General features: G+C 39.3%; 1 protein-coding gene across 1 annotated transcript; it reads left to right on the top strand.

Moving 5' to 3' along the window:
- The first annotated feature begins 1,497 nt into the window (after positions 1-1,497).
- LOC139738073 (diphthine methyltransferase-like) lies at positions 1,498-14,756 on the top strand. The gene is made up of 10 exons (XM_071648735.1): positions 1,498-1,596; positions 4,305-4,483; positions 7,312-7,463; positions 8,097-8,181; positions 8,565-8,636; positions 9,403-9,574; positions 10,795-10,867; positions 11,859-11,924; positions 13,535-13,710; positions 14,173-14,756. The coding sequence occupies exons 2-10, from the start codon at positions 4,310-4,312 to the stop codon at positions 14,754-14,756; spliced, it is 1,554 nt and encodes a 517-aa protein (XP_071504836.1). The 5' UTR covers positions 1,498-1,596; positions 4,305-4,309.
- Positions 14,757-15,301: the final 545 nt, after the last annotated feature.

The raw sequence follows: 15,301 nt of genomic DNA, 5'->3' as shown, positions 1-15,301 counted from the left end.
GGGGGGGGGGGGAGTTGAAGCCTCACAGTCCCTAAACATTGAAATTTTTGTATCTTCTTCTGTCGAATCGAAAAAGATAGAGCTAAGTTAGTGCAATGAAGACATTAATGAATGCAATTTCATGTTTGATTATGACAGATTCAGGGGTGTATGCTCGGGGGTGAGGGGAATGAGGGGATTTTCAACATTTTCTGCATCTCCTTGAAAGATCGAATTCAAGAGTTTGGTGAAAATCTGTCATATGTGTTAAAAAGATGCTGAGAAGTGAAAATTCCTCCTCCTCTCCATCCCCCCCCCCCCGTCCTTTTCAGGGCACTAGTCCTGGATCCGCCATAATTAAACATGAAATTTCATTCATTAATGTCTTCATAGCACTAACTTAGCTCTATCTTTTTCGGTTCGACAGAAGATACAAAAAAATACAGAGTTTTGAGACTTTGAGGCTTCAACCCCGCCCACCCCCTCCCGTGGTAAGGGGGCTTATATTAAGATCATATCACCATAAAGATGCTATCTGCCAAGTTTGGTGAAAATTCGTCATAGATTTTTCAAGAAGATGCAGAAAAAGTGGAAAATCCCGCTCATCCCCCTCGATCACCCCCCCCCCCCCCCACAACAGTACAGTAGGACCTACCCTTGATCCGCCATAATCAAACATGACATTCCAGTAATAAATGTCTTCATCAACGCGGCACTTACTTAGCTCTATCTTTTTCGGTTAGACAGAAGCAGATTAAAAAAAAATAAATAAAAAATCCAGAGCTAAGGGGCTCTCAGGCTTCAAATCCCCCTCCTCCCCCCTTACCCCCCCCCCCCCCCCCCCCCCCACCATTAGGGCACCACTGGATCCGCCATAATCAAAACATGAAATTTCAGGCATTAGTCTTCATAGCACGTACTTAGTATCTTGGCTCTATATCTTTTTTTGATTTCACAGAAGTAGATTTCCAGAGTTTATGAAGTCTGAGGCTTCAACACCTCCCTCCCCCTCCTTCGGCAGGGGGGGGGGGGGGGGGGGAGAAGAGACCTACTTAAACAAAAAAGATCATATCGCAATGTGATATACTATCTGTCAGGTTTGGTGAAAATTCGACACAGATTTACAAGAACATGAAAACAGTGAAGGTTCATGAACAGTTTTGTCAGACATCGAGTTCATCTAGTAGTATAATACCGTCGCGTCGGTGCGTGATATAGGCCTACCACTGGTCCCGGCAAAATTGAACGTTTTTGGCATTTCTCGGCGAGATGTATTTACACTTCCCGTTGATGCAATTTTCGAGATTTTTACATTTCCCGTTGATGCAAATTTCGAGATTTTTACATTTCCCTGAGACATTTACATTTCCCGGCGTTTAAATCCCGGCGAGACGTTTCTACAAATAACGGTGTTGTTATGAAATCCCGGCGTCATTGCTCCACAAAGCTCCTTTGAACACGGATCCGGAGTGAACGCACTGCTGTGTGGGATCGGACCAGTGTCGCGCCGCTCCGTGGATCGGACAGAACGTTTTCGTCAGTGTGCGACACCACCTGTCTTCGTGATGATCGATTCGAAAGCGAAACCGAAGCCCCACGATCGTTGGTGAAAAATCGGTATTATTTTATATTTTGAACGGGACTTTACAACCTACTAACGATAAATTCGTGATTTTATCCCATACACGAAAATTACTGAATGGGGTAACCGTTTTTGTAAAGTAACCTAAAAGCATAGTCCCATCTATTAATATTTGTGTTGCGTTTCTCTCTAATTTCAATTCAGATTCAGGATCGGAGCCCTAGACCTCTATATAAAATAATAACGCCCCAAGACTAACGCTAGATCTTGTGATAGAAACGTCTATCTTCTACAATACTACCCTAAATACCCACTTTCATCGTCTCGTGTTCTCTCACTCAGGGTTATACGAACGGGCACCATGAACGATTAACGGAACGCATGCCGGCCATTGACATTGTTTGTTAATGTTACTTGTTAGTATTCAATCGCCAGTGATCGCCAAAGTCAAGAATTTTGTGTCATTTTAAGTTGTTTTGGCTTGGCTCTGTACTAGTGATTGACTGTAGTGTTGGATCCAATCATCAGCCCAGGTGATCATACATAGATTATCTAACCTGGGGGCGTGCGTGTTACCCGAATGCACAGCAGATGGGTCATCCGTGTTGATTTTAAAGATAATAAAAAGTTTTGGTACCTCAAAAGCTTCCCTGAATTTCCTTGTCTTGGTTTGTGTTTCGGGTTAAAGTACGTTGTCTGTGAGAATTACTCGCCCCAAAGTGCTCTCATGTCTTAGTAATCATGCAATAATGGTTTCGTACCAGAGCCGACGCTGACCAGCGTCGATAAATATTGTACGAAACCACTGACTGCGACCAGCAGCGTGCAGCCCATTGTACGCATAGCTACTGCGACCAGCAGCCCCATACGCAGAGCGTAATGGGGCTTCGCATTGTAGCATTCAGGATCATGACAGATTTAGTATCGCGGGTAAATGTCAACTTAAAATCCAAAAATTTCTTCGATTTGAAGACTTACCAATTAAGTTGAAGTATTGAAAACAGGCTTCGAACAACGTTTGGTTCTGCTAATAGTCCCTTTCTGTTCGAATTGATGACTGAATGTGACTCGGTCGAGAGGACCTTGGGAGAGCTACCTACACTGGATACTATGGCCAGCGCATGCGCACACAAACATCTTATCCGTTCATGGATTTGAAATTTGTGTGCGGGCTGCATAATGATGTGTTCGCAGGCACTGGCTGTAGTATTCAGTGTACTGTATGTAGCTCTCCTAAGGTCCTTTCGACCGAGTCACATTCAGTCATCAATTCAAACAGAAAGGGACTGTAGCAGCTCAACTTTTCTCCAGTTTCTCTCCTTCACAATCTCTCTCTCACCGCTTCGACCTCTCCGTCTTTCCCACTCTCTCTCCTCCTCTCTCCGTGGGTCATTTATCCTCCCCGCTGGTTCTCTTCAAAACAATTCCAAGTTAACCGCTTGTCAACACTGACCACTTGTTTCACTGTCTGATACCAGAGGGATGAGTCACCTCTCTGCTGTTCTACATGTATAATACCGACTGCTCTTTGTGTAAAAATGCAGAGTGTGTTACAATTTCATCATGAGCGACTTGCTCAGACAACTCGCCTCAGCAGGGCCTCAATAAAACCTCATCTACAATGTACGCTCGGAGTGCTCGATGTCTTCATTTCCTATAGTGTATTCGACCTTAATTAATTAGTGAGTAGGTGTTGCTACCACTACCACCATCATCAATACCAATCACTAAAGGACTATAGCCAGAACCAAACGTTGCCCGAAGCCTGTTTTCAATACTTCAACTTAATTGGTAAGTCTTCAAATTGAAGAATTTATGGGATTTGAAGTTGACATTTACCCTGCGATACTAAATCTGTCATGATCCTGAATGCTACAATGCGAAGCCCGATTATGCTATGCGTATGGGACTGCTGGTCGCTATGCGTATGGGGCTGCTGGTCGCAGTTAATTGCATGATTACTAAGACATGAGAGCACTTTGGGGCGAGTAAGTCTCACAGTGTTAGTTATATGAAAGGTACTTTAACCTGAAACACAAACTAAGGCAAGGAAATTCAAGGACACTTTTGAGGTACTAAAACTTTTTATTATCTTTAATACTAAATAGGAGGGTGGGCTTAAATACGTGTATCTGATGTTGATAAATTACATGTACCAACGCAACATTGGATAAGAAGCCCAATGATGGGGAGCTAGAATGAGAGCTCACCTGGGGTAATTGGGCGCGGGGTACACAGGGTGCATTTCCCCACTTCCTGATTTGCCGAGGGTGGGGGTCTCTCCAAGCCAGGACTCGAGCCTGCAAAAAATCTGTAAAAGGAAGGTTCAAATGATTTTTAATAGTAGTCCTGAGATATTTCTGTTTGCCATGTACAGGTACTTAAAAAATGGAGGGATCAAGCAAGGCGTAACCCCATTAATAGTATTTGTGTGTGTGGGGGGGGGGGGGGGGAGGGGGTGGGGGTGGGGGACTCTTACCGGTCAGAAAGATTCAGCTGGTCTTGGCAGTTGGGGGATTTGATGAGTCTGTAGCTCTCTTGACAAACCTCATCATACAGCCGTTCTGCTGACAAGTCCGGCTTCGAGAAAGCTGACATACAACTTGTCTTTAGGATGTGGTAATGGAGCCAGACTTGCAGGGGAATTACAACATCCACAAAGACGCAGGCTGAAGCTTTAGTACCGGCCTCTTGTCTCCTGTACTGACACAATTTGGTCTTTCTTTTTATCTCCCTGGAGTAGTGGAAATGGCTGATTTGAAGAGGGGAAGCAGTGCAACCAGTACACTCTGCAAGGTTGACACAGGCCTATTTGCAGACTCTGCAGAGTGGTGCCCTATCCCTCCATGGTGTGATCATGTTGTTTGTGGAACTTATCAACTCCAAGAAAACCAAAGCACAGACAGAGAGACAGAAGTGCAGGTAAAGCTCTATAGAAAAATAAATTATACAAGTACATGTAGTATTAATGAATGATATTCATATGGCTCCTTTTCCATTGGATACCATCCACTTTGTACAGTATTGTGTACTTAATTGACAAGGATTGATGTGAGCCAAGAATAATTATCTGCCAGAGTGCCTAGATAAAAGGAGATAATTGTAATACAGTCGTGTCGATTGAATTATATCCTGTTTATAGGAAAAAAACTCATTAGCTAGTTCTTCAAATGTGCATTTTAGCTCCTGCATTTTGATAGCATGTGCTTTCACAGGGCTCGATACTAACTTTATTTTCTTCTCTGGTGGCCCGCTTGGGCCAATAAGATATCTAATACATGTATCTGAAATTTGCTGTGGCCAAAAATGATATGGGGTGGCCTGAAATACATGCAAATGCAACGATCCACTTTGAATCTAAGATTCCTGAACAGGTGGCCTCTTTAAAAATCTTGTAGCCCAACTTCCGTTTTTAGTGGCTACGGGCCACTGCTATGCTGGCATATGTAGTATTATTGTCACATCATTATTAGAACTTCACCTCTTTCTGTGAGAAGTGATATGTTGGACCAAATTGCGCACTAATCCAACCTTCCTCCAGGGTTAGTGCATTCCTCTGTCAATTGATTGAAATATTGCCCTTTTATGATGTAAATAAGCAGCAGTTATCCAGTGCATGCTATGAGTAGCAACCATGATAACAAATCATGGGCATGCATACTCACTAGGGATTGAAACCCACACCCTCTTGATTGCTGTTCAGGTCAGAAGGGATGTCCACCAGAAGACCGAGCGTCCACCCAAAACTCGGTGTTGGTTCTGTACTTCTATTCATCGCTTTAACCCTATTCTAACTGGGCTATTTGAGACCAAGTTTTTACTGCGGGGGTCAAATCCTTCAGATCTTGGCTGCTTATGGCGTGATCACTGCCAAATTTTGCCCGAGCATAGAACCAGATGTCAACTACAAGATTATGGTCATACAATAGAAAAATATTGATTTTCTATTTTTAGTAACTGTATTTAGTATGCAAATTTATACATGAAAACATATCTTTGCCTGTAACTCCGTTAAAAAACTGAAGGATTGCTAAATTTTTGCTTCAGAATTCCTCAAGACACATTGAAGAATTTCCTTGCAAAAAAGTAGTACAATCAAAATAAATTTCTTTTGCTTTTCATTGTTTGTTAATTTCTTATGTATTTTATTGTTTTTTGGCCTTTAGTTTTTTAGTGGTTTTTGCCAAAATTTGTTGCAGGCACTTTATCAAGCTTATGTACATTAGAATTGATTCAATAATCAAAAGTTGAAATAATCTAATTAAAATCAATTTGACAAAAAACACAATTTGCATCGGATTTGTACACAATATCATGAATTTGAGCTGTTTTCATGTTGACATGCATATATGCAAAACACTACATAATTTCAGAACGTTGTACCTGGACATCACAAATTTGGTCTCAAAATATGCAGGAGAGTTAAATGATAAAAGTCATGAACTGGTGCGGCAAAATCTTTGCGCGTTGTAGAATCATGGTTCGAAATGTTGGGGGGGGGCAATTTGACCCCCCCCCCCCCTCCATTTGAGATTATGAAGTTATTTCGTATTAATCTTTTTTTTTGTCCCCGCCGAACGAGTTCGAGCAGGGGGCTATGAAACGGGCTCCGTACGTGTGTGTGTCCGTGTGTCCGTCCGTCCGTCTGTGCGTCCGTGTGTCCGTCCGTCCGTCTGTGCGTCCGTGTGATCAAAATGTTCAATTTGCTACTTCTCTGTCATTTGTGAGCCAATTGTGATTCTGTTTGCTTTATATGATGGCACTACATGGGAGCTTTGAAACTTCTACACAAAATTTCAGTTGTGACCTTTGACCTTGACCTTTGACCTATATTGTACATTTTGCTTCAAAATGCTACTCCTTCGCCATTTCTAACCCGATTTCGATTCCGTTTGCTTTATGTGATGGCACTGGGTGTGGGCTTCAAAACTTCTACACAGAATTTTGACCTTTGACTTCTTTGACCTTTGACCTTGATTTATGACCTATATTGTACATTGGCTACAAAATGCTACTCCGCCATTTCTAACCCGATTTCGATTCTGTTTGCTTTATGTGATGGCACTAGATGAGGGCGTCAAAACTTCTACACAGAATTTTGACCTTTGACTTCTTTCACCTTTGACCTTGATTTTTTACCTATATTGTACATTTTGCTACAAAATGCTACTCCTTCGCCATTTCTAACCCAATTTCGATTCCGTTTGCTTTATGTGATGGCACTAGTTGAGGGCTTCAAAATTTCTATACAGAATTTTGACCTTTGACTTCTTTGACCTTTGACCTTGATTTTTGACCTATATTGTACATTTTGCTACAAAATGCTACTCCTTTGCCATTTCTAACCCGATTTCACTTCCGTTTGCTTTATGTGATGGCACTAGGTGAGGGCTTCAAAACTTCTACACAGAATTTTGACCTTTGACTTCTTTGACCTTTGACCTTGATTTTTTACCTATATTGTACATTTTGCTACAAAATGCTACTTCCGGCGGGGACATATGTTACGCACCGCGTAATTTCTACTTTTCCTTGTTTCTTTTTTTTTTTTTTTTTTTGGTGTAGGGAATGAGGGGGAGAAGAGGAGAACATAGCCAATGTAAAATGTAAAGTAGTTCTGAGAACTGCTGCGTGGCTGTTTCACATACAGACAATAAGTAATGAGATCACATGCCATGTCCACATTAAGTGCCGTTTCTCATTCTTATTGTGTCACTGTATATCTTTTTTTCCTCCTTGACCATAAAAAGACTGGAGAGGAAAATCAAATAAGACTGCCCAATTCCAGAAAGGGTCAACTGCAACTTAACAAACTTGAGGAATGTCAAGAAGGCCCCAAAACTGCTGTGGAACTTAATGAAGTACAAAGAGTTGACTTGCCAGGAATACTGGATATCAAATGGTGAGAAATGTGTTAGTATTGTTGCTCTGAATATTCTTGTACATTATCATAACCGTTGTTATTTCAATACTGTTGTTAATCATAATAGTAGTAGTAGAAGTAGTAGTAGTAGTAGTTGTAGTATTGATTGAATTATTATTATCTTTGTTATTGTTTTTGTTATTATTGTTATTATTATCATTATTATTATTGTTATTATTGTTATTATTATCATTATTATTATTGTTATTATTATTATTATTATTATTATCATTATTATTATTATTGTTATTATTATTATTATTATTCAGCGGCTGTGCTCGTACAACATACAGGTAGTGTCTCAACTGTTAGTGCTTTTGCATCGACACGAGTTGAAACTCAGTTTGCTGTGTCCCATTGCTATGCATGACAATGCAGTGGAAAGGAAGGTGATAAATTCATACTGCACGTAACTCATGTCACATTACCAAAAATAGATTTACTTGTTGGCTCTTATTATAGTTGGTAACAGTATATCTATTCTCCAATTTGGCTTGAATTTCAGTATGAACTTGACAGAATTCAGAGTAATAGTAAAGCAATGCCATCACAGAATTTCTAAGTGCCTTACCTGGCAAAAATGTGTAAAGAGGTTCAATTCATTCTTTGCAGGTGCCAACATATGATTAATGATAAGCCAACACTTGGCCTGGTAGATGCAGAGGGAGGTCTCAAGATCTTTGTCCTGGATGTTGAGGTAAGATTCAACAACAACAAAACAAATACCTTGTAAGAGAAGGATATTTTTTATTTTTGTTTCATGACAAATCCTTTGATCACTTACCTTCTGCTAAATAATCCACACAGAAACTGATTGTTTATCACTCTATGAGATATCCGAAGTAGACATGCAGAAATTTTGTTGCCATGATCCCATGCAATTAGTGATAAGCAGTGTGTTGGCCATTCTTGTTTCACTGATGGTAAGTTGACACAAATCTCCATTTGTTGAAGTGCTTTATATCAAGTTCAGGTTTGACCTTTAAACTAGAATATCTAGTATGAACTGAGCTGAATAAAACAGCTCACGTGACTTGGATGATTACATTAATACTTCTGACTTTACTCTTTGTACCCCAGCTGAACCACATTTCAACAACAGACATTGACTCAGACTGCTTGGGCCTCAGCCTGGACTGGTCAACAGGAAGATCTCAAAGGTGATGATGTAGTATTCATTTCATCACTTCATAAAAGAAGAAAGAAAAATAAGATAACATGCATCTTGTAGCAGTTTCGTGTATGTACCTTGTTACTAATTTATTTCATGAAGAGCTATTGACAATAGCTATGTCATAGATTATATTGGACCGTTGTATTATGAAAATAAGATTTTAATGTAGTTATGTTATTACAACATAAAAATTCTACCTCCCATCATAGTATTTTCTTTGAACTTGATTCTCTGGAATGATTCAGATGTATCTTTGCTGATCACAATAATCCTGGAATGAAAATTATAAGCACCTTTGCCATCATTTCATGCCTGGATATCAAAGCATTATTAATACTCTGAAGCAGTGCATTTTCAATCTGGTTGATATCAGTGTTGATAGTTGGTGTTGGTAGTACGATTTTTTTTGTCAGACTTTTGTGTTGCAACTCTGCTGTGGCATTACATAGAAATTAAGAACGACAGATAATTATAAATGACCACCCCTGTACTGACCTCTGAGTAGCCACCCAATATGTTGACAAAATACTGTAGTGGACTATTACCCTTACCCAATCAAATATATTTGACTGTGTACAGAGTCTTTCTTTTCCCAGAGTGGTAGGTTGTGAACCACTTTGTACTTGAGGGAAAAGAATTCCCAAGTTAGGAAATGTGAGAATGTTTGCTTGACATGAAGGTACTTGTGCTCAGAAAACAGGAATTTTGTCTTTGATTTTGTATTGGTATTATTTTCCTTCATTCAAATCATGTAGCGATCCACAGATCATATGCAGTGATTCTAAAGGCAGACTGTCTCTGTTTGGGCCACAAGAGGGGGCACCATCATTTCAAGTCATTCAGCAATGGCTGGCCCATGAGTTTGAGGCTTGGATCGCAGCATTTGACTACTGGACTCCGAAAACTGTTTATTCAGGTGAGTGGCAATGCACTGACATTGGTGGCATGACTGCATTATTTTATGACTGCTCAGCTCAAACGTCTTGAAAAGTAGGCCAAAATTAAGTTCTACTTCTCTATGTAGTCCAAGAGATTATGCTCTAAGTGTTAAAATGATGAATAACTAGTTAAAATTGGACCATCCTAAGCTACTCAAAAGGTGACTGAAATTAGTGGGAGTTAAGAAGTGCAGTTTCATACAAAAAAAAAAAAAGGAGAAAAGGGGATTTAAAGACTAGGGCCACTCAGGCGTGTTGTGAAGAAGTATCAATGAAAACATGTTATTCTATTTCCCTATGAAATCAGTGCCTCTAAAAAGATATAGTCGAGAAAAAAAAAACAACATGCTAATATCAAGATTTCCGTTTTGTTTTAAGCCAGCAAATTTTGACATTGGGTAGAAGAAAGATTACTGTCCCAGGTAAGACAAACTCAAAAAAAAATTTGAAGTGGTCATGTGATCATGCCGAATGCCTTTTTTGGTCCATTTCAGAGGATCCTAACCTGCAACTTTTTGTTGGTTTTGAGCTGGGCAGTCACATATGGTGTATATTCAGTCTACTCTCTTGGAAGACAACAATATTGACAGAGATGCACAGATCATGCCCATATTTCGCCAATCCAAGTCTTTGACTGTGTAAACATGTCATGAAGAAAGAAAAGGAGATCTCAACCTCTAAGATGGCTTTTCCATTTTATATAGAATACCGAATTAAACAAAGAACCATCACTTATATTTATAAAGCAAATATGGGATACTCTGAATTTGATAAAACCAACCTATTTGAATATCCCTAGGAGTTCTCTGTGTCAGATGACATACCAGCATTCACAGCTTTCTGTCAAATGTTACCTAATATGCTACCTTTGTATTAAACAATTTCCATGAAAATATATTTTGCCCCACATGATTATAAAGAATTGCTACCATTTAAATCTTGCTGTTGCAAAAGTTTCATAGTGTCCTTTCACCCAAACAAGATCCAAGAAAAGAGAATTACATGTATATATTTTGTTAATATTCTACTCCCAATAGGTGCAAGGAATGTAAAGAAATTGACTTTCTTTGGATGTAGTAATTCACCTTTCCCCCAAATCCCTAGAATGACTGTAAAGGGAGAGTATAGCTTGTTTCCTTTGATTGGTGAAAAAATTAATTTTGAAAATGTTGAATCTTCCACCACCCTCCCTGTGCAGGAGGAGATGATTGCAAATTCAAAGGTTGGGACACAAGGACTGACTGCCACCAACCATGCTTTACAAGCAAAAGGTAGTTTATTAATTTCCCCTGCAATTGCATTTAAAACGTATGTAACTTTACTGTGAGTTTCTTTTTCATTTTTCTTTCACCATAGAGAACATAAAAAATGAAGAAGGACACCTAAGTACAGCTTTTACTTTCTGCTATTATTGTGCCTCTGACCCAGACAAGGCGTATTTTTGACAACTAATAGCATAAAAAACCACATGTATGATGTAACTCATGACAGTTGACTGAGGAAAAAAAAAATATTTTGATGACAGAACATAGTGGAAATCATTTATTGTAAATTTCAAAGATGTTTATCTTAGAATCACTGATTTTCTTGAAATGGTATGTCGTTCTTCAATGTAATGCATGTTTCTGTGTAGCAATAATGTTTTATTTATTGTAGAGTGGATTAAAACCTTAATTTTATAAGGTTTAAGCATTTCATGAGCATTTAACCTGCCTCACTTCATTAAAAGAAAAAGAATGTAAAAAAACTGTTAAGACAGCTGGTATCTACAAGCACAGTTCGGAGAAAATTCCCAACAAGCCTGAAAGGCTTTAATTGGTCCCCCACAATGAATATGTTTATACTGTGACTTGAAAATGTAATGATTGTTGCTTTTAATGTGGAAATAAATGAAATGAAATGAAAATAATGAAGTAAAATGAAAAATCAGTTTTGAACTGTATATACAGTCAAGCATAGAGGTGACAAAGTCTTAAATGTCATGAGGAATTTGAAACCATCATAGCAGTAGCTTTAAGAAAGCTGATACGGTTCAATTTCTAAAGGATTTTCGGTCAACTAGTGTTTGAAATTTGGACACAGGGTAGTTAAAGCATACAAATCTTATCTTATAAAGCCAAATTACAGTATTTTGATATTTTCTTGGCCCTTGTGTCTGAGGAAGGATAGCATGATTACATATTATTGTGAATGCGTTTTGTATTTTTAGATGGCAATGATGCTTTCGTGGTTTTCATGTGTACTCATGTTTTCTCTCACCAGACATATGATGGGTGTCTGTAGCTTGCACTCCAATCCATTCCAGGAATTCCGCCTGGCTTCGGGAAGGTAAGCTTTTCAGAGGAGAATACCGCCTGTTTGGAACTGCAAGGTGCATACAGCATTTGTGGTTACCAGTAGTCTACCCCTCTGGCCCAAACTTGTATAAGTTCATCCCCCTCTTGCATCAAAGTAATTTCTGCATAATCCATTAGCCCTCTCTTTTGTGTTCTTAATGAAATCTTGTGACATGTAAGAGTGTAAATGAAAGAGTAATAATGAGATGGAAACAGACAGAAAACAGCATGTGTGCTCTTTCATCTATGTGAGATGACATACTTGCGTTGTCTGAGCTAAACTCTCTCTGTACTGTCTCAGTCAAAACTGTATTTGTGAGATGGAAAAAAAAAACCAATTCACACACGGATAGGACATACAATGTATGTTTGGGAGGTTCTTTAGAAAACATAACATTGTGAGAGTTGTCGCAGCTTTATGCTTCAATGATGATAACTTTGTTAGCGTGTTTTTTTTGCTTTCTTTTGTTTTGTTTTGTTTGGGGCATATTGGGCAATATTGTGTGGTATGTGATGATTAAACCCTATTAAAAAGGCCGGGGGGGGGGGGGGGGGGGGGTTGAATCAACCCCCCTCAACATTTTTCGCCACTATTCCGCTGCGCAAAATTTTTTGACCGTGCCGTTCACTGACTTTTGACTTTTGAGTCTCGCGCATTTTTTAAAACCATTTTTGCGAAAATCGCACATACCGTTACGACGCTGCACGACCTTTTATACAAGCCTGTCAGACCGAAAATGGCTCAAAAACATGATTTTGTGTATAAAGTCTATGCAAATGGAGTTTTCTCACCTTATTCATAGAGATATGATTATTTTCACTTTCATAGGCTGAAATCAATTAATTTTAGCATAATTATGCTTGAAAAAGGTTCTTGAAAAAAATGATAAAACAGAAGGTTGAAAAACAGAAATACATAAGAAATTCATAAAACAATAAAATACATAAGAAATTAAGTTTGATACCAAACTTTTTTTCAAGTGCATTGTTAGGAATGCTACAGAGAATGTTATCACCAAAAATGAGGATTCTAGGAGCTTTACTTTCTAATTTAGAGCAAAATGTATGATTTTATGCATATATTAGCATTATTAATATAATGACAATTTCCATTTCCTTTTGTATAATGTGGTAGATTACGCCACAGGTAATGCATGGGCCAATTTTCATGGCAATTGCGTGATCGACGGCCGAGATCTCGGGGGGGGGGGGGGGGGGGTTGGGGTTGAATCAACCCCCCTCGTCCACAGAACACCCCAAAAAGCGCGGCCTGGTTAGGGTTAATCGTACAAAAGGTAACGTGACCCTCATGTAGGTGTAATATGTTATCTGAATGCATCCGGAGATGACGTAGGACTTTAAGTTTTGAAATGACTGTTCCTTATCTCTTGCCATGAGTTTACTTTATACATTGTACCTTGTAATCAGTCATACTGAGACTTCACTATGTCATCAGGGCTGTGCATTTAGAATGCTGTCTAGTGTAACAAGTTACCTGATAACATTTACATTGCATGGATAAAGAATAGAAAAAATGGTTTCATGCAAACCCGATGTAACTTCATTGAATTCATAACTTTTGTGCTTTTGAACCATTTTCAGCTATGATGAGAATGTCTTCCTATGGGATACACGTAACATGAGGAGGCCAACTGCCGAGCTGGCTGTCGGGGGTGGGGTGTGGCGATTAAAATGGTGTCCCCAGGGTGGGAAGCTCCTTCTTGCTGCTTGCATGCATAATGGCTTCCACATCATTGACTGCAATGAAGCAATTAGTGGTAAGAATCTCCATATTGTCATATGATCTTTACACAAATTTAAGCCTCAGTGTCAACTGCTTTGACATGATTTCATTGACTAGTAAATCATGTGACCATGTGTTTCTGGTACTATTACTTTGATGTCCTATACCACTTTTGAATTGTGATGTTAAAATTGTTTGTATTTTGTGTCGTTAGATGCCTATGTTTTCACAGACATTGCTCGTATGTGAATGAGATGACTATTTTAGATTCTTTGTAGGAGGGCAGTGTTGATATTGCTGCATACTTTAGTGCTGTTGTAATGCTTCAATGCTTATCTAAACTGGCTTCATGTATTGCAGATCAGTTGTTTGTAATTCATCAAATCTATACAAAACGACTTTAACTTAAGGTAAGGTTAGTCCAAAAGCTTTTTTATGTGTTTTATTTCTAAAATCTCTTTTTCTCTCCCATTTTCATTTTTTTCCTCCATCCTAGGGAATGGAGAGATGTCTGTAGTAGCTTCATACATGGGTCATGACTCACTGGCATATGGGGCAGACTGGTGCAGGACCACCATCTCTGCAGTAATATCCTCAGCACAGCATAGCCACAATGCCCAGGAATCTTGTTCACCAGTCAACCAAGACTGTACTACAGACACTGCTTCCGATAGTCCTTTGTACTCTGATCCAACTAAGCTGACAAAGGATGAGCTAAGAAATGGATCATCAGTCTCCGAAGACTCTGGAGCACATTTTGATAGTGAAAAGCGAGTCCAGAGCGAACATTCAGAGACAGGTCATGTGCATCTAGGTGACAAGTCTGACAGGGAAATGACAGGCTCACTGATGACCGGTCACATTGCGTCAACTCTTGATGCAGAGATGTCACAAATGTCCATAAACAATCCCAGTGCAGTCAGGGAGAATTGTAATCTGATCAGGACTCATGAAGATTTTCAGAACTCTGAACGGGAGTCCGCAGGCGACAACTTTGCTGCCGAATACCACAATAGAATTCTTGCCACATGCTCATTTTATGATCACAGCTTGCACCTGTGGTCTTGGAAACACGTATGATAATTCCAAGAGGGCACACTCTGTGGAAATGAAACTCAGTGTGTGGGCCCTACCCATCCCCCACTCTTTGAAACATGTGTATTCGATGATCTAGTTTTTATCACTCTCAAAAGTGAAACTGAAAGGCATGTGATGGCAGTTTCCGGGTGATGCATGTCTATCATTAGCACCACTACCACCTGATATATCGGTACTTGCTATAACCCCCATTTGTACTACCCACTGCCCTCACATGTCTGTCTTTCTACCAGTCCACCAGCCACAATGCCATTGCCTACCAGCTTCCATTCATCATCTTCCTGGTCTACTACCAGTCAATCTCACCATTTCTCACATTTATTTCTCCCCCTGCCATCACCTTATATTTTATTGCAACCCTTATTCTGTCTTTCCAACTAATATGCCTCATGTGAATTAAAAATCCCCATATTTTTTTTTTCTTTGAATTTCCTTGCTTTGGTGTTATTGTTGGTGATTCTATTGCCTCCATCACAGTGATCATGGAAGTCTTATTTTTCTTTGTATGTCTCAGTTGTATTTATGGC

This window comes from Diadema antillarum, unplaced genomic scaffold, assembly GCF_040938485.1.
Source record: "Diadema antillarum isolate AM-2024a unplaced genomic scaffold, OU_Dant_1.0 seq00000720_RagTag, whole genome shotgun sequence".
Taxonomy (NCBI): Eukaryota; Metazoa; Echinodermata; class Echinoidea; order Diadematoida; family Diadematidae; genus Diadema; species Diadema antillarum.
The sequence above is the reverse complement of the archived record's forward strand: the minus strand, read 5'-3'. Positions and strand labels throughout refer to the sequence as shown.